This window comes from Dermacentor andersoni, chromosome 3 (assembly GCF_023375885.2).
Source record: "Dermacentor andersoni chromosome 3, qqDerAnde1_hic_scaffold, whole genome shotgun sequence".
NCBI lineage: Eukaryota > Metazoa > Arthropoda > Arachnida > Ixodida > Ixodidae > Dermacentor > Dermacentor andersoni.
This window is the reverse complement of record NC_092816.1, coordinates 20,733,597-20,753,590: the sequence shown is the minus strand read 5'-3', so window position 1 is coordinate 20,753,590 and position 19,994 is coordinate 20,733,597. Positions and strand designations below refer to the sequence as shown.

At 46.0% G+C, this 19,994-nt stretch overlaps 1 protein-coding gene across 7 annotated transcripts in view; it reads left to right on the top strand.

The window, feature by feature from the left end:
- Positions 1-19,994, top strand: part of Usp32 (Ubiquitin specific protease 32) — a 115,367-nt gene that overhangs the window by 15,487 nt on the left and 79,886 nt on the right. For 6 of the 7 annotated variants that reach the window (XM_050168890.2, XM_050168862.2, XM_050168876.2 and 3 more), the window contains exons 6-9: positions 45-176; positions 2,420-2,527; positions 4,553-4,662; positions 15,408-15,491. In XM_050168890.2, coding sequence (XP_050024847.1) covers positions 45-176; positions 2,420-2,527; positions 4,553-4,662; positions 15,408-15,491 — 434 coding nt within the window. The remainder of the gene's footprint in view (positions 1-44; positions 177-2,419; positions 2,528-4,552; positions 4,663-15,407; positions 15,492-19,994) is intronic. The other variant, XM_050168868.2, reaches the window with a different exon arrangement.

The window sequence follows — 19,994 nt, the reverse complement described above, 5'->3', positions numbered from 1 at the left end:
ACTTCCTGTGTGTGTTTGAGGTTCTTCCGTGCCCTGCTATGCAGTGGAAGAGACGGACATCATAGAGCTGGAGAAGCGCTACTGGCAGCTCAAGACTCAATCTCGGACGGGGCGCTTTGATCTTGAAATGCTGGGGCCACTCATTTCACCACCTGTGCCTCCTGTTCTTTGCCAAGGTACCTGCTTGTTTTTCCGAGTGTTCATCTTGTGCTGTGCCGTAAGTTTGAATAGTACTATGTAGCCGTCCACGTGCAACACTATTCACTGAAACCAAGAAATTTATTTTTCAGGTTAGTTTAGTAGTGAACCATTAGCAACCATTAGCTAGCTGTATGTGCGACATTGTTGAAATTCATTGACAGTGTAAGTTGCACCATTTTTTTAAAAAATATGCTATAAACACATTTTGTTGACTGTCATCGTGAGCAAGTATGACGGCTTTGATAATGTATTTATTTAGTCAAGGTAACTGTCGTGGGGAGTAGTTGCTTTGGTCTGGCACTGCTAAGCATGAGGTCACGGGTTCAATTCCTCGCCATGGCTGCTGCATGTGAGTGGGGGTGAAATGCAAGAATGTCTGCGTACCATGCATTGGGTGTACCTCAAAAAGTGAAATTAATCGTGGTCAAAATTAATCGAGAGTCCCCTACTGCAGCATGCCTCATAATCATATTGTGGTTTTGTCACATAAAACCACTGAGTTTCATTTCTGTAGTCTAGATCTATTCTGGTAATTTTTAAGCATTCATTTCAAGGCACAAATGCCATTTTCAAGACAGGAGGAAGCGTATGAGAATATTCATCACTTTTCTTGTTTGCCACAGGTTGTTTTGTCAAAATGTATTGTTTGGTTAGTTTGATTTCATATTTTCAGATTAAGATTTGTTTAAGTAAATTGCATGAAATATTACTGTACTCGCGGACAACCCTTTTTGGCTATGACGCTAAAGCTATGGGGGTGAGGCTTCTGCACATGACTGTATTCGTACGCAATGTAGTCCGGGAGCGCTCGGCACTGGTTTCGGTTTAGCCAACCTCGCAGAACCTCTTTACTTTAGTCAAGGCAGATACGCAGACACGCAGCTGGCGTGAATCAATGTTAATTCGCATAGGAAGTTTTGAACAGCGAGCATCGCAGCCTGAGTCGGAGCTCCGAAGCAACCGTATGGCGTCGATTAGGACTTGGACGTGCAACTGATGCTGGCATCGGTAGAGCTGGCGCAGCCGTCAGCTCGCTCCCTCATTTGTACATGCCGATGGTTGCGATTCCCATATGGGTTTGCTTGGTTTCCGCGCATATGCTGGATAAACTTTTTTTGTGTGCTTCAGCAGTCTTTTGTTGCTCAAGTTGGCCACCAGCCTCTCAGGGGTGTTGATTAGCAGGACAGCAAGCAACGAACACTCATCAAAAGACACGGGCGGCATTTTATGTTTGATGAATATGCAAAACGTGCGACACTCTCCGGTGTGCGAAAACTCTGAAGAGCAACCTAGAAATACAATAAAATACCAATAGCTGACTGGTGAATGTTTTGTATCATTTCAAATTAGGTGCTGCAAAAAACAAAAAAAGTATTGTTTTCTATTTCCCACGTAATAAAACGAGTGCAAAACTGCAGGCAAGCAGCAGTGAAAGAGGCGCGCTTAGTTTCCGTAGCCTTCGCTTCATAGCCAAGAAAAGTTGTCCGCAAGTATAACAGTAGGAGGTTCTGTGGTTCGTTATGGTGGCTAGCAGTGCAAGGGAACACATGAGACAAGAAAGGGCGATAGGGATGATCACAATGCGATTTGTGATTGTCCCCAAAAGGCGCTGTTTACCACTTCTGTTTTGTGCAGTTCTTCTTCTTGGGCTCAGAAAGGAGGCAGCAAAGAATTAATAAAATTATGAACTGTGTGCTTGTGCAGGGGAATTGGGGCATTGGCAAGCATGCTATTACTGTAGAAAAAATTATGGGGTTATGCATGCCAGAACCATGATATAATTATGAGGCACTATTATTGTAGAAAGCCCACAAGCTATGCATAATGATAGCCAGTGCCATTTAGGAATGTCCACATTGACAATTTCATTCCAGCAGTAAAAGCATTCATGACTGCATCCGATACGCTATAAACTTGTGTAAGAAACCAGTTGGGGCTTTTTTGCTTCATTTTGCCGAGTATTCAGGTCTTGTTCATTAAGAAGTGCTCAAGAGTATGTCAATCCAGATGTGGGATGAACAAAACATAACATGAGGGAACTATAAAAACACTGGTGCTTTAACTGGTCAAATGCAGAAAAGGCATATACTGGAATAGATTTTGTGAAGTACTGGCACGGTTGGTTCTATAGTGCACAAAGGAAGACCTTGGTGGACATAAAATAAAATTCTTGTTCATGCCTAGGTTTGGGTGATTGCAGCAGTATGTCTTGTTCCAGGGATCTTCAATGCCTTTGACGAGAACAGGGACAACCACATTGACTTCAAGGAAATGGCCTGTGGGGTTTCTGCATGCTGCAGGGGACCACTCACTGAACGGCAAAAATGTAAGCTGAAATGTCAGTTTTTCTTTTTAAGTGCAAACTCCGTGGTTGAAAACCTAGACAGCAATGGCTTCTACTGTATGAGACCACGGTAGAGCATTTTGAAAGACCAGCCTGTTTTTTTTTTTTTTTGGTGCATGAATAAAATATATAGATGCAAGCATGTCAACAATGTGGGTGTCATATTCTAGCATAAGCTGCCTGCAATTGCTGGGGCTTCTCTTGTTTCAATTTCACTTTCCTTTTTTTGATCTCGCCTTTTTGGTGCAGTACAAATATTAAGTAATTTCTCCTGTGTTGTCCTTGGTGTCAGTGTTTGTTGGCTTCATATGATATGACTAATAAAAATCAGGCCCCTCGGATAACTCCCTTTCTTCTGTTTGACTTAGATGCATAGCTTAATTGTCAAAAGTGCATACCGTATTTACTCGCATAATGATCGCACTTTCTTGTCAGAAAAATTGACGCGAAATCGGGGGTGCGATCATTACGCGGGTTAAATTTCCCGCGAAAAGAAAAAAACAATTTCTTTCGTTCCGCATTTGCTGCGGGACACCAAAACAAAAATGGCGGCCGGCGGGGCAAGCCGAACGCAATTCTATTCTTCTTGTGAGTACATTACATGCATTGAAATAGTTTCTTCCCTATCAGTAATGAATAATATCGTTAATATCGGCAAGTTTGCGGCAATAACATAGCTATGTCCACTTTGAGGGGACAGAAACAGATGGGCGCACTTAGCTGCCAGTGACATAGAAACACATGGCCAGCATGCTGCGGAAACTACGGCATCTGTCTTCACTACTATCCTAATACGGCACGTTTCTGCTAAGGGTGGGTGAATGTCATAGCTGTGTTAAAAGCATCGGCGTATGAATAGAGTACACTTTTAACGTATCAGTGTAAACGTGGCTACTATCGTTGCCGCTCGCGATTTGTTGCGTGCCCACGAGTGCAGATGAGAAGAATCGAAAGGCTCCTGTTTCGTGTAGGCTCCATTATGTGTAGGCTCCATTATAAAGCCTACACATAATAAAGGCAAGTTTGGTTGCAGCTTTTTTTTAGTCATGGAAGTGCGGAAAGTGATGAAAGTAATGAAATGAGGCATGTACTTAAAGAATGTTTGGTGTGTGCAGACTGCTTGGTTTGTCTTGAACAGTCGTTCGTGTAGCATTCGACAGATGGTAAGCGCGATCAATATTAGCTAGACTTGGCACACGACATATCGCTGCGGCAAGGTCGGGGTGCGATCATTACACGGGAAATAAAAAAATCGAATTTTGACGACAAAATTCAGAGGTGCGATCATTACGCGAGTGCGATCATTATGCGAGTAAATACGGTATTCAGTGGCTCATAGGACATTAGTGTTAGTAGCCTATAGGAATGTCTTTTAGTGAAAGGTGAAATGGTGTGACTGACTTCTCAGTTTCTGATGTTGCACAGCTTGAGCAGTGAGCATATTGTTAAATGGCCTCTCACCAGGCTTGTTTGAATATTTTGGTTATGCCCTGGAAGAAATTAAGTCTCTGGCATTGTGTGACAAGAATTCTTTAAAAGGGTGTAGTGATAGGAAAGATAAGAAGCAAATGAAATGTTGCAATACAATGGTATGACGAGGAAAGCTGCTCTCCCCACAGCAGATGCCCTCCCCACTGCAGATGGCCTTTTCCATTGCTTCAACCAGTGCCTATCAGGGGCCATTCCTGCCCTGGCCTCTCGTCTCCCATATCAGAGCCCTTATGTCATATAATCATGCCACTCACTTTCACTCGTGAAGTTTTTCTGCTGACTGGGGCACAGCTCACAGGGTCATTCTGTGTGAACAGAAGTGAACTGGGTGTTTCTGCATATTTTCACTTCATAGAAAGAAAAGTTAATACAGAGAAGGAGCATAGTCAATGACATGCCTGTGCTACCAGTTCCCACTTGAACTGCTGGAGGTACCATGTCCATGAGGAATGGCTCTGTGTTGCGCAATTATTGTTGTGCAGGGTAGCTAAACATTGCATTTCTCATGCTTTGCAGTCTGCTTCAAGGTGTTTGACCAGGACATGGATGGCATGCTGTCACGGGAAGAAGTGGGCAACATGCTAAATCTGCTGATGGTGCTACACCAGGAGGAAAGAAATGATGAGGTGAGCACTCCGTTTTCTGTCATAGCAGTCCATAGCTAGTACAGTCGAATATCGATAATTTGAACTCAAAGGGGTCTGAAAATTTGTTAGAACTAAAAGCAGCTGAAAAAAAAAAAAGTACTTGTTCTTGAAGTATTTGCGCACCATAGCACGGTGCACGAATGGTGCGAGTCATGAAATATCGCAGTGTGCAAGCACACAGTGAGCGGGGACCACCACTTTCTGATAATGGCAGAAAATGAAACTTCATGGAGCAGGCTAAGCTGGGGCCAGGCCAGTGGGGCTGGCGGCGCTGGCACGGAGGCGGGCGCACGCTCAGACCATCGAAAATGAGGGAGTTGCGAGGGAGTTTGGAAGGAGGGCGAGGCGAGCTTAATTGCGAGGAAGGGCGAGAGGGAAGCGGATTTGCTTTCCCGCCATATTGATGGATGGCACTAATTACTTTTCACTGAAGCAGCGTAGTTGCCAAGGCCAGACTGGTCCTCCACCGCTGCTTCCCTTTTTGTGCTCATGTGCTTTTTCCTTCGTCTGCTGACAGATCAGCACTGTGTTTACATTCTTTGTCTTGCATTTTTAACACGAGTCATGTCTTATCATGAGGACGAAGTTGTTGCCACTGATCATAATTGGGTTGGTGGCCTCCCTTCTGTTGTGCCGTTGCCGCATTCAAAAGACAAGGAGAATGAAGTACTGGGTGTCACTTTCGCATTCTTGCGTTCAGGGTCTGTCTTGTTGTACAGAATTGGATATGGTGCAGTGTATCCAACACCCTTTCCATCGGGACGTCTCAGTTAAGACTCATCATTGTAAAGAAACAAGTGCAAACAACTCCAAACTGAGCCAACCGAAATAAGTGCGAGCGAGAGCCGACACGAGCAGACGATAGTGCGGAACAAAGTATCTGGCTGAACCAGACATGACTACGAGTAGAGCGGTCGGGCAGGTCTGCATGACGCCATTTTCCTGCATGTGCATCACTGTAGGGGCCGCTCTCATTGATCTCCTCCGCTCGTGGCTCCCTTGCTGCTGTAGCGAGCCATGACAAATTTGCCCAGGGCCAATCCCTCCTGCGGTGCGCGTTTGTGGCTGTGGCATTATGGCGCTACGCAGAAGCAGTGGCTTTGCCACTCGAGAGAGGGCGAAATTTCCGCCACGTTTTTTTTTTATTCGCGTGCGGCATTGAGGGGTCTCTACTAAGTTTTACTTCTATGGCGAGGTGAGAGAAATGCTGGTCGGAGGCGGCGCTGCGGGATTTGGCGTGCTGCTGAGAACATTGGTGTAGCACGGTATGTCCGAATTAACCAACGCAAATGCTTGCACATTCGAATTACCGTGTGTTTTTGTCCATTGGAATACACATAACTTTGGACCACACCGTCAGTTCGCATGAACGAGATTCAACTACATTACAAGCTATGTGAAGGGCAGGGGACCCAAATTTGCTGGCCAAAGAAGCATTGCTGCTTCTTTGGCCTGTGTCTACAGCGCATAGGCGAGCAGGGCTTTGTTTGAAGCTAGTCGATGCACCACTACTCTGCGATTAATCCTAGGCCACATGCTGTAATCAGAGTACAAATGTCAGTGGAATCGTGGGTATTAAAATGCTGTCACAGCTGCTGAGTACTGTATATAAGTTTGTGCAGTCGAACCTCGATATAACGAACCTCAATTTAACGAAATTCTTGAAATAACGCACTTTTTATTTTTCCCAATCTCTGCCCCATTGAAAACCATGTATTATTTTTCGCGATTTAACGAGGTCACTTTAAACTGTACTTCCGATTTAACGAAGTCCTCGCGCATCGCACGCATGTACCAGGAGCCTCCTTGACAGGCAGACGAAAACTTTAGCCGGGCATACAGCGATTTGCATGCGCCCTTTAATGCTCAAATTTTCCCGGCGCGCTTTAATACGTGGAGCAGAACGTGCTGCTGCACCATCTGTCGTGTACGTATGAAACCCGCAGCGGACGTGCTCCTGTAGAGCTAGCCGGAGGGCTTCAGAAGTTCCGGAACGCGTCACGCTATGACGTCACCGGCCTCTTGGAACGGGAAAGCGCCAACCGGAAGTAAGTTTATGAACAGCGGTCGTTGGGCACGTTTTATCAGTTGGTTACTGTATTTACACGATTGTAAGTCGACCACTTTTTTTTAAATTGAAAGTCTGAAGTTGGGGGGTCGACTTACAATCGAAACCAAAACATGGCCCCGCCAAAAAAGCGAGACCAACGGAAGCTACAACGTAGTTACAATTTTATGTTTGCTCTATGGCCCTACCCGTATCTTTTCGCTATCCTGTGTGTTTGTTCGCTTTTCAGAAGGGTTTTTCAACATTTTTGAGTTTTACAGTGCATGCAACACTCATGGGGGGGTGTCGATAGTTGATGGAAGCGCCGCTGTTCCCATTTGCGTCGGCACCCTCAGAACGGCGGCGCTTGCGGGGAGTATCGGCAGTTTATGGAAGAGCAGACACCGCTCGCGGGTTTCTTTCTCTGTTGAAAGGCATTGGCATTGGTTTGACGCGTTCCACTTGACAGCCGGCTACGTGCTACTTCTATCCTTCCCCAGTCGTCATGAGTGCTCCAGGCCTAATTGTTTGGCACTCGTTCACAGCAACGCTCAAGAGGGCTGCCATCCTTTACGCCGAAGAAACAAATCACAAACGGGTGGTGCGAGAGTGGCGACTGCAGCGAAGCGAAATTTTCACCTGTGACGGCAAGTGAGAAATTTCTCACGTGCCGAAGTCTGGATGCTTTCCGGAACTGTAGGCTAAGCTTGCGGCGTACGTCGCCGAAATGTGGGATCGGTCCCTGCCAGTGAAGTGCGACATGGTCATGAAACAAGCCCGGACTTTCGCCTTAATTTTAAGGCCCTGCTCCGCCGTGAGTACAATGACGGTGACGAAAGTATGGCGTACACAACAGATGTCGTTGACTCGTGGCAGCTGCTCTGCGATCAGGGAGGTGCTCCAAGCGACGTGACACTCGAGGACTTTGTCTTCAGCGATGCTTGCGCTGTGACAACTGAAGAGCTGGACGATGACGCAATAATCCAGAGCGTCACAGATACAGAAATGCAAGACGTCGACTCGGACGAAGAATTGCAGGCGGAAAGGAGCATAGCTACACCGAAGCAAGTCATGGATGCACTGGATCTCTTACACACGTATGCGGGCGCGCACTCGCAAGAGCAAGCTTTAGCAGCCCTGTCAACCTACGAGCGCCTTATAACCTCGACGCTTATTAAAAAGCGGCAGATGAAGCTGACGGAGTTCTTCGCTTCCACCTGAGTTGCATAGAATTGCTCTGCGGCAAGTTGAATAAAATATTCCAGCGTTCATGAATCAATGTCGTCATTGCTTTACTGAGCGAGGTAAGATGGCTGCGAGCGTTAAGCGCTCTAATGGTAAGTGGTGGCCTCATGGATCCACCAAGTTAATACTACTTCCAATTTTCTTCGAAAGAATATTCAAGTTGATAGCTCTGGTATGTGCATAATTTTTTTTTTCTTTGCGCCACGGGTTGCCATGTCTTCGTGAAAGGAATTTTTTTTTTTCTAGTGATGACAAATCATGATGATGATGGCACTGATGGCCACATCGAGTGGCAGCTATGAGCACTAGGCACTGCGCTTGCTGCATACCTGCTCTTCACCGTACGCGTAATGGAGAAAAATGCGTTCGTACCTACTGGCTATTGGGCATCACGCTCTTGGTTGCGTTATTAGTTCCGGGGTTTATTGGTTATCTTTGTAATTTTGCTATCTACAAGGTGCCATACGCAGGAGTGTTCCAAGAACCTGCATCTTTATTTGGACTGCTGAAACATGCGAACCTCGACTTAGCGAAACTCGTGATTTAACGAAACTTTCGGCTGCAAATTGGACTTCGTTATATCGAGGTTCAACTTTAATCTTCTCAGCTTTCATACTGACGAACCTAATAGTTCCATAGAGTGCTTTGGAATCTCTCTCTGTCATTCTTCACTTGTACTGTTTGCCAAGGCTGATGCAGTCAGTGGCATCACCAGATCATTTTCTTTTTCTCTGTTGCTAAGTTCATGCACAATCTCTCCATTTCCAAACAGCTTTAACCTTTTACATGCCTAACTTTTCATTTTTCCAAAATCTTGCTATGTTTTTCATGGTTGATTCGTTGTGAACATTGCAGTATTGGCAGTTTATTTGTCATTTGCTCTTGTTTGTTACCATCGTGTATTTGAGTTGTAGATTGGCATGTCCACAGAAACAGTGTGCACTTAGACTCCTTTATAACGAAGGCTCAGGACCTCCAATATCCTTTGTTAGACAGGCCGCTTTGTAAAGGTCACGCACTGTAACGCTCACAAATGCGTAGGCTAAGTACATTGAACAAAAGAAAAGCAGCTGCTTGGTCTACTTGTTTTGCATGTGCAGCCTTTGAAAAATGCTGTTTTGGTTAAAGTAAGGTACCATTTATAATGCAAATATTCGCAACCATGGCGATTTAAGCTATAAGCAAGGTATGCTGTAATTACAATCCCAACTAAGGATGTGTAATGCATTCCTAGTTGTATGTTTAGAATAACGTCTTCGATCATAGTGCTAGTCATTTATTTTTTGTTGTAATGCCCATCACGGATTGCCCATTGTCCTCATGTGCTGTACATGTCCTCGGTCCCTCTAGGGCACATGTCGCGGTAACGGATCACCTATCACACTATGCTAAAATGTTACATAACAGGAGCACAATACGGTGTAGTAAGGGGCGTTGGGATCCGGTTCTGGGGTGCATGGTTCATACTCGGGTATCACTGAGTGTCGCTTACCAACGCCTCCGAGGCGCCTAAAACATGATAGCTGGCCAGTGCTATACTGAGGCGTCGTACTGAGCTGGCTAAGAGGAACTATGCCGTCTTTCGTATCTATCGCCGAGAGTTGCTTGTTGGTGAGGAGCTGAAGTCAGGAGGTTGACGGTAATGAGAAACAGGTTCATCTTGCATATTACACAACTGGCTCCAGATAGGGGAGCATGCTTGATGTATGAGACCTTTATATGTATATGAGCTCGTTACATGTCTGAGTACACGTGTCAGCATACAGCTCTGCCCCAAATGTGTCCGCTTTTAGTTCCTTATCCTAGTTCCCTACACAAGGGAATTCAGTGACCCTGTTGCGGCCAATCAAAGTGGTCTTACTGTTCACAGAACTCTGCCTATGGTCGCACCACATTACTGGATTCTGCCTCTGATGTCCTACCGTAAAAACCGGAATATAGGTCGAACTTTTTTTCAAAAACATTGCGAAAAGTCGGCCTTCGTCTTATATACCAGACATTGGCGGAAAAACTACGGAAGTCTTGCAACAATGGGCAGATGAAGTAAACAGCCGCCATCGCCATCAGCAGCAGCGCGGCGTGGCGACATTGTGGCACCGCCAATTTACGTTTCCATTGTCACAAAGTTATATTGCTTAAAGGCTGCTTTTTCACATTTTGTTTCAAAATGAGTGGAAGCCGACGGCAATTCACCGTTGCCTTCAAGAAAAAGGCGATCGAGTACGTGGAAGCCCACGGCAACCTGGCGGCACAGCGCGAATTTGGAGTATCCGAAAATAGCATTCGGTACTGGCGGAGGCAGAAGCAGCGTATCACAATTTGCAGCAACCAAACGAAAACGTCAGCCACAACTTGCAGCAACTAAAGAAAACGACCACAGCGTATCCAGAACTGGAAGACAAGGTTGCGGAGTTCGTCTGGGAGCTGCGTGTAAGATCCCTGCCTGTGACTGCTGAATGCATCCATTTGAAAGCGGTAGAGATTGTGCGCTCCTCTGGACTGACGAGGGCGCAATTGAAAGGCTCGCCATCCTGGGTGCGACGATTCATGAAGACGAAGAGCTTTGCGCTGGACGGCACAGAGAAGAGGACGATGCTCTATGGGACGTTGGCAGCGAGAAGAACTCGTCACCCGACTCTAGTTCGGACGACTCTCGATTCGGAGTCGTCCGAATCTTGCATGAATGCTTGCTCACTTGGTGCCCTTCTGTGTACTGTACACCCGGCCAATTTTTGACAGTATCGCGCAACCATCGACCTGCGTGTTTGTCAGCACCTTATCGTCACAGCACGGAGTGGCAAAATAGCGAAAGTAAGCGCACATGTACGCATGCGCGTATCTCGTTTGTTTCGCCGCTCAGCGCTGACAAGCACGCGGGTCGATGGTCGCGCGATACTGTTAAAAACTTGGCCAGGTGCACATGCGAGTAGCATTTAAATAAATACTGTCACTACTGTGCAACCGGCTGAGTCGCATCTGTTTCAAGGTAAGGGTGTCTTTCGGTACTTTAGCCATTAAAAAAGATTTTTTTCGTTTTTAGAATTGGTTAGTTGGGGGGTCGACCTATATTTTGGTCCGACCTATAGTCCGGTTTTTACGGTACTTTCGAAGCAAGCACGAGGCAATCTGTAAACGGGTGCATGCTCCTTCCATGAAAGTTGTCGACATTGGTTCCGTGGTATACATGACGGTCAGCTTGTCAGGGTGATGAGATTGGTCTTCGCGGTCATTATGGCTTCCGCACACAGTGGCGGTTGTTTTTGTCTCGAAGTGGCCTTCTTTGTTTGCACGTCACAGTTGTTGTTGGGCCCTGTCACCGTCTAGGCAGGTGCTGATGAAGGGGTTGCCTCGTGGGGAAGCACCCAAGGAATGCACATGGCTGATTTGGGGCTCAACAGGGGCCAGATTGGCGTGAGGTGTGCAGCTGGCACATTTCATAGTGAGGCCGCATAGATTGGTGTCACTGCAGTAGACTGAGCGTTGCCCATCACAAATATGCTCCCTGAAAAAGCAGTTATTGCAGTTGATTCGACTTCTTCGTACACTCGCTCTCATTCGTTTCATTCCTCTAAAGCCCAGACCACACGTACGCTTGCGCACCTGCGTAAACTCAGGTTTGTGCATCCATGCATATGCAGACAGTGCAGCACGGCTCGTACTTGTTGAAATGTGGCGTGAGCCCGGTGTACAGCTCCCCTATATTATCGTGCGCTCTTGCTGCCTCACGTTGGTACGCCTGGCTATGCAGCTCTGGTCTGGTACAATCAATTCTCAGTGAGGCAGATTTATATAATGCAAGAAAATTGTATTTATCTTCATTTTTCTTTTCGTGCTGATCTAACAGCGCTAAAAATATAACTACATTTATAGATATTGAATTGGCTCTTGTGGACGCAAACCGCCATTCCATCATGAGGCACGGCAAGGCGCCTAGTTGTGAGCTGGCGCTCGTCCACATGCGTACATGTGCTCTGGGCTTACCGTAAGAACCCCCTTATAATACGAACCCGTATATATTACGAGGTGAAATTTTTGGGACTCGAAATGGAAAAAAAAAAGTTTTATGCGCGTATAATACGAGTTGGGAAAGCTTGAGAAAAACATTTATTTAAATTGCACTCCGCACTTCAATCGCAGTCTTCCTCAGCTGCGCTCTCTTCGGATAGTTCCTTGTCAGACATATCTTCCAAGAGGTACTCATCCTCTGTGCCATCGAGCGCGTTCGAGATGCCGCACTTCTTGAATGCGCCACGCACAAGGTCCTCTGGTATGCTGGCCCATGCATCCACAATCTACTTGCCTAGCGTGGCTGGTGAAGCCCGCTTCAGCCACCCGGTCGGCGTCACTGCAGGCTCGCCTGAGCACATCCAATCTGCGTAACACCACTTGACCGCGTCCTTGAACGGCTTGTTGACACAAACATCTAAAGGCTGCAGCTGAGACATCATCCCACCTGGGATAACGACGAGTTCAGTGCCGGATTCGTGCAACAGCCTCTTCACTGAGTCGACCAAATGGCAACGAAATGCGTCCAGCATGAGGATGGATGGGAGCGACGACAGTGCGCCGGGCCACCTACACCAGACAGACTTTATCCAATCGGGCACAAGATTCTCGTTCATCCAGCCTTTCTCATGGCGTCTCGCGACCACATTTCTTGGCAGCTCCTCACCTTTAGGCACTGTCTTACGCTTGAAGACCACCTAGGGCGGGAGCTTGCGTCTGTCTGTCATGCACGACATGACTGTAACTCGCATTTTATTTTTACCAGTGGACTGGACATAAACTTGTTTAGAGCCCTTTCGTGCACGGTGAGGGACGATGGCTTGTCCAGATAAACCGGCGTTTGGTCAGCATTGCTGATATGCCCTAGGTGGAAGTTCATCTGCACTGTCTGCTGCAGAGCGCAATGTTCATTGTTTGACCATGTCCGGGTAAAGACATGAACAGTGGTTTTTATTTATTTGGTTGACCTGTGGGGGTTCCACTCTGCGTGCGGCTAGGGCTGAAGGCGAGCTCCGGATCTAGCCCCACGCAGTCGCTTCGTGGTACTCCCAACCCGTAGCACGGGAATCGCGGCTACGCCGGGTTCGGACGAATAAGGCAACCAGCGGTGTCAACGGTAACAACGTTTATTGCTATTAGCAATAGCGAACACTCGCAGAGGGACGTCCTCTCAGTAATAGTAGTAAAAGGTTTGCCTCGTTGTCTGGGTGGGTCAGACAAACGAGATCACTCACGGGATGCGGCAGGTGCTGTCGTCCTGGCGGTCCAAGGTGTCGGCGTCCCAAGAGAGGGAGTCTCCCGGTGGCGCGCTTTTATGCTTTTTTACCTTTTTGCAAGGGGAAGTCCTCCTCGTCCGCCGGATATGTTTCCCTTTCCCGTGAGCTGCGTGGGGGAAGAGGGGTACGCGCGTCATCGGAGCGACTGAGAAAGGGAAGGTGCGTAGTGCCTCTCTCCCATGTCTACGCCGGCCCGTCCCGTCGCCATGTGCGAACGGGACGCCGCGGGTACGCGGGAGGAAATGGAGGCGGGTGCTCCCCACAGACCATACATGATTGTCGTGATGCAGGAGACTAAAGGTGGCACCCGACTAAGCTTCTAGTACCACAGATGACTTGAGTCATTCCAGGGGGGCTATTCTGTAAGAGTCCACCTAGTGGACTGTCCATTTTGGCCACTGCTGATTTGATGCAGCTGTACGAGAGAGGAGGAGGCGAGCGGCCCTAGCCAAACAGCAGCGGCCGATATAGACAGTCCACTAGGTGGACTCTTACAGAATACCCACCAGATGATTGTGTGGGGTGAATGAATTTGGGGCATGGGGACTATCCAAAGCAGCTAACAGTATAAGTGTTGTAGGTGTTGCATTATCCATGAGCGTGCATATCTTTGGATCCAGCGCGAACTAGAAGCCACTTTTTGTGTCCTCCCTTACGCCGCTTTCGTATGCCACGATTCTGCATTGCTGTACACTTAATATTGGATTGCTTTGGATTGTGTCTGCATTGTTGTGGTATTTTAACATCACAATTTCATCTGCCAGAACACAGTAGAACCTCGTTGATATGATCCTGTTAAGTACGATTTCCCGTCAGCAATATTCACAATCAACTCGCGATACGGTTCACAATTCCCGATACGGTTCCGGAAAACACAATCTTTTGGCACCTAAGTTCAGCACATTGCCAAACTGTGATCGTATGGTATGTTTTCGGTTGCCAGATCTCGTAAATGAGACAAGGTGCGAGGCACGCGCAATTGTGAACAATAGGCACCCACTGGAGGAGCCTCCCGGCAATACTTGCCACATTAAAACTTCTTTCTGGGCGAGTTGTTGCATACTTGACATAAAAATTGTAACAGTGCGAACACATGCATCCACAAAGTAACAAGGACGAGACACAAGCGCTGACTGTCAAATGAATTTTATTGACGGAAGACTGATACCTTATATAAGAGGAAAGGCAGAAGTGAAAGGGGAAGGGAGTGATACAATCGGGGAAAATGACATTGCACATCGATGAACGAACGTGCCGGCAGTCAATGGAAACAGACGCAGAAAAACAAAAAAACTGAAAATACTAGAGAGAACTTGCCTGCCTGTCTCATGTGAAAATGCTGGTGCACACTCGGCTTCCTATTCTGATCCCAGTAAATCTCCTCCCAAATTGTTGCATGCCATTTTCACAGCTGTCGCTGCTAACCCTGGTGCGATAAACATCTGCACCCATCTTTTTCCTATTGTGTGGGGCGCAGTGCCTTACGGCATGCTTTTTATAGGTGATAACCCAAATGTGCTGTCATTCCTTGCTAAAGGTGGCACGAAGTGACCATGTTTCGCTCTCGTGGAGTTGTAGGTATCATATACCGGCATGGCCCACCAGCATAATTCGGTAGTCTTCCGTTTCTATCTGCAGTAAGGAAATGACAGCGTGCGTCTTGGGTCTCTCAAGGGTCGCTCATGGGTCGCTCCCGTACCCCATTGCTGAAACACCATGTGTGCTATACACTGTGCATCCCACTGTCGAAATAATGAGACACCAAATTGGTGTCATTTTAATCAGTCTCAAACCATACATCTCCATATGGTCAATGGGTACCATTCCATGAGTAAATTATCTGGATTCTCTTACTGATAAGTGCAATATTGATAGGGTTTTACCGTATATTTGGTCGATAGCACGATTCCATCTTCAGGTGGAAAGAACAGGTTGGTACATAGTCATGAGCCCTTTTGCATCTTACTTCACAGAAGTAGGGTTTCTTATAATAACATACAATTACACCTTTGCCATTTTCAGCTAAGGTTTGTCAGAGTAAGTTATTAATGTTTCTGTCATGTTTCTGTCATATAGATAAAAGGTTTCATTTTTCTAAGTGCTTTTTTCTATGCAGAGTACTGCAGCATCACATGCCTGATTGTTTTTAGCTGTTCCAGATGCAGATGACTCCTGCAAAGCCAGATGTGGAGCCACTGATTGATGAAGTATTTGACAAGCACGACCCTGGCAAGGTTTGTTTTTTGCAGCCCAAAATACTATAGCCACTTTTCCTTGCTTATGTGGTTACGCATTGAACGCTGTTTCTCTGTCAGCTTCCTTTTGGCAGTTGTGTATTTGCAAGTTTCGTAGACTGTGACGCCACCCCCCAGACACCAGTGAATTTTTTCAAAGTATCGGAGTAATTGCATCCACCTGTGGGCGGCGGTAGCGCATTTGCTTGCTTTCTTCGTGGCGGCCAGTAGGCTTGATTATCTGTTCTTACGCATTGTTTGAGCAAGATGAAATTCAAAAGCAATCGCAGGAGCTGCGTGCCGCAACGCACCAACATAAACGTGGCAAGTGAAATGAGCACTTGTTCCCCCAAAGATGCGGCATAGAAGGAAAAATGGGTTGTTAACTCGCAAATTTGCAAGCTGGTCACACCACCGATGAAAGTGTGCAGTGCGCATTTCGTTGGCATTGACTTCTTTGAAGCCACGTAGTTAAAAAATATGAAAGTTCTTTGCTTATGTGCATTCTTTTGTTTTTATACAGAGAATCAATGCATTATTAGAAAAATAGAGCTTGGGATAGTGTATTGCAGCAGCGTGAACAGCGTGGCTCTAATCCCGAGTATGTATAGTGCGTGGGCGAGCGTCAGAAGTTTTTGTTCAGGTTTCGCATGCATCAACTTAGTGTGCGGTTGCCACAATGTCCAGTTTCACCAGAAATGCATGTTTTCAGTCTTGCTTCAACCCCTGCTCCGTCGCGCGGCGAAGCACGAGTTGTGCACTTGTAGCCAGCGCAACGAGAACACACGAGTATTTAAGATAAAAACTGACATGTTTGTAGCACTTTGTCGCAGCTCTAGAGAAATGCTACAGTAGATCTACGTGGGCGGGTGTAGTAAGTATTTGACCGTGTTTCACCGGCTGCAGCCCGTAGTAGGGATGCCGTTGTCTAATTCTACCAGAAACGCATGCGTTTATGTTCTGGGCTGCACCCCGTGCATCAATGCGCGGCCAAGCTTTGCAGCTACAGCCGTCCTGAAAACTATTTGTAGCACATAAAACGCACACCGAATTCGTGACGTGAGCATAAAAAGCTTTTGTTGCGACTCCTCATGACTCGAACGGTAATACAACTGCACCAGCAAAAAATAAAATAACCGGCATGGCTTTTGTTCACATCTGCATGCTCTAGCATGGCGACGTACAAGAAGACGTCTGAAAATAGCAGTTGTGATAACCTTAGTGATATCCTTCCTTTAATTGTCGAATATAAATGTCTGTTCATAACAGCTCAATAACTTATTTTTTATGTATGTACAGGGTCCATTATGAAAGGAATGCGCATGATTTTATTATGACGCGAGTATCCATGGCAGCGCAAGAACCGGTTGAGAAATGTGGCGAGGGTTCTGCCTTGCCAAAGCAGCCGGTCTCCAGTTTACTCCGAGCAGTGTGAGCAGACAACCCGGCGCAATGGAGCGTTCGCTTGAACAGCGATACACTAACAAATTTTTCGTAAAGCTTGGAAAGAATGCAACTGAAACATTCCAGATGCTTCAAGAGGCCTTCAAGGACGACTGCATTTCAAGGTCACAGTTCGGGAGGTAGCACAAGGCGTTCAAGGAGGGCCGGGAATAGGTTGCCGATGAACCCCTGACCAGAACTGACGAAAATATGGATTGTGTGGGTGAAGTTTTGCATTCCGACCGTTGATTGAGCATCCAGCAAATTGCTGACACCCTACACACGTCCACATTTGTGGTACATAGGATAGGGACAGAGGATTTGCAAATGCGCTTGGTCTGCACGAAGCTTGTGCCGAAAGTGTTGACAGAAGATCAGAAAGAACTTAGAGGTTTGCTCTGTCAAGAACTGTGGAATTTGATTCAGAATGAGCTGACTTTCTTAACTCTGTCGTAACCAGAGACGAAAGCTGGATGTTAGAGTACGACACAGAATCGAAAAAGTAGAGCAGCGAGTGGCACACAAAGTCATCCCCCCGCTCCAAGAAAGCACGAATGAGCAAGTATCACATCAAAACGATGCTCATTGTCTTCTATTACACCTGAGGAATCGTCCATTTTGAGTTTGTACCGCAGGAAGAAGCTGTCAACTCAGCCTCTTACCTAGAGGCGCTCAAGAGATTGAAATGCCAGGTCGCGCGCCTGAGGGTTGACATCAAAGTCACGGTCAAGCTCCGCCATGACAATGCCCCAAGCCACACATTCTTCATCATTACCAATTTCCTGGCCTGGAGCAACACCCTGGTGGTCCCCCATCCCTCTTACTGTCTTGACTTGGCTCCGTGTGACTTATTTTGTCTCCGACTGGAGAGAGCGCTGAAAGGGAAGCATTGGAAGATCGTGGAAAACATCCAAAAGCATGTTACAGCGTTCCTGGGAGATATTCTCGTCGAGGACTTTCAGGGTGTCTTCCAGGCGTGGCAGACATGTCTCCGCAAGTGTATTGATGCAGGGAGGAGTGCGTTGAAGAATTTAAACCATTTGTGTAGGTCCAGTCAATTAATCTATTTTGCCCAGAAAATGTACATTACTTTCATAACAGACCCGGTATGTACAGATTAATGTGATCCCAGCTTTTCTGTACTCCCCCCTACAGTAATACCCGTTCAGGCGTTGTAGGTATCGTAAATAAATAAATAAATATATAAATAAACTGAAAAGAGCTTGAGAACATCACAGAGCAGTAAAATTTATTTGTCGTGAAACAGCATTGTGTAAAAGGTAGGCTTTGTGGGCCATCGCGATTAGCACGGTAAAAAAAAAAGGACAAGCTAACATACCTTGATAAAACCTTCCCGGTCAAATACCAGCCCGTGCGGCCGTGGTACTTCGGTCATATAAAACACTTATCCAGCCGAAAAAAGCACTTCTACCGAAATTATTCCCTACTAACACCCACTGTGCAACTTATAAATCCACTTCATATATCTATATAGCAGCTATAAAAACTGCTAAAGACAACTACTTATCTAGTATACTGCCTGAAATACTAAAAACAAATCTTGAACAGTTTTGGCAAATACTAAACCCAACAACTAAAAATACTATTTCATTAAAAGATTCATCTGAAAATGCTGTTTCCGCCAACATATGCATGATCATTCTTAATGATGTAGTTACAAGTCGGTTTGTGAAAAGTGGCAATGTTCAATTTCCTATGGTAAACTAACACTAATACTTACCAGTGCATCCTGTGATTGTTGAGGTATACGGAATTAACAAAATAATAGTTTACTGTATCATTCACCACCTGGCTGCGACTGAATTAACAGTAATTTAAAAGCACTAGCCTCTTTAGTCCTGATACTAAAAAATATTTTCCAACAATCCCATAACTCATGTGAGCTTCAAAAGGAATGAAAAACTGGGAAGGTGGTCCCAATGTCTAAATCTGGCCCCAGAAACTCTCCTCTTACCGACCCGTATCCTTTACAAGTAGTTGCTGTAAATTATTAGAGTATGTTGTTTTCACGAATCTGGCTTGCTTTCTACAATCTAACTCATGTTTTACTAATGCACAGCAAGGTTTTCAAAAATCATATTCCTGTGAAACACAACTAGTACCTTTCACTCGTCAACTGCATCGCATCCTGGATCGCTCATCATGCATAGACTCTGTCGTCTTAGATTTTAGTAAAGCATTTGATAAACTATGCCGTAAACTACTACTTCTTAAATTAAGCCAACTACATATTGACCCTAACCTTCTAAAAGGGATAGAGCATTTCCTTAATTAATAACTGCTTCCAATTCATTACTGCTAACGGTCGTAACTCTCCACTCACTGAAGTTCAATCGGGTTTACCACAAGGGTCTTTGCTAGGACCAATATTATTTCTTATCTATATTAATGATCTGAATGCTAAAATATCTTCTAACATACATCTGTTCAGAGATGATTGTGTTATCTTCCAGGAAATCGAAAACACATGATACTACAACACTCCAAGCTGATCTGGATAATACCTATGACTGACGTGGAAAGTGGTTAATGAAATTAAATACAGTAAAAGCTCGTTAATTCGGACTTCTAGGGACCGTAAATTATGTCCGAATTAACCGAATGTCCGAATTATCGAGCAGACAACAAAAACAATAAATGCACGACTCTCATCAACAAACCTTTAATGCGCAAAGTAATCGAGGATGCTCGTCTGCTTTCGAGCAGAAACCTGCGCGGATACTATTTTACGAAGTCCTTCCAGGTGCTTAGCAGCTCGCATGCTGTCTGCAGTGTCCCAACAAAATTCTTCCAACACAGCGAGGGCCTCCGCAGCTCCTCTTCCTCCTCAGAATCTGCGCCGTGCAGCACGTCCCTGACAATTTCTTCTTCAGTAAGCGAGCCGGCTGTAACAACGCAGTCATCAATGCCGACATAATCAGCGAGTGTCACCGCATCCGACAGAACTCCTCCAAAATCCTCGCAGTCATCTCCATTGTCATCTAGCGACACTTTGACCACTGCATCATCGCCAGGCTCACGCACAACGAAGCCACTGTG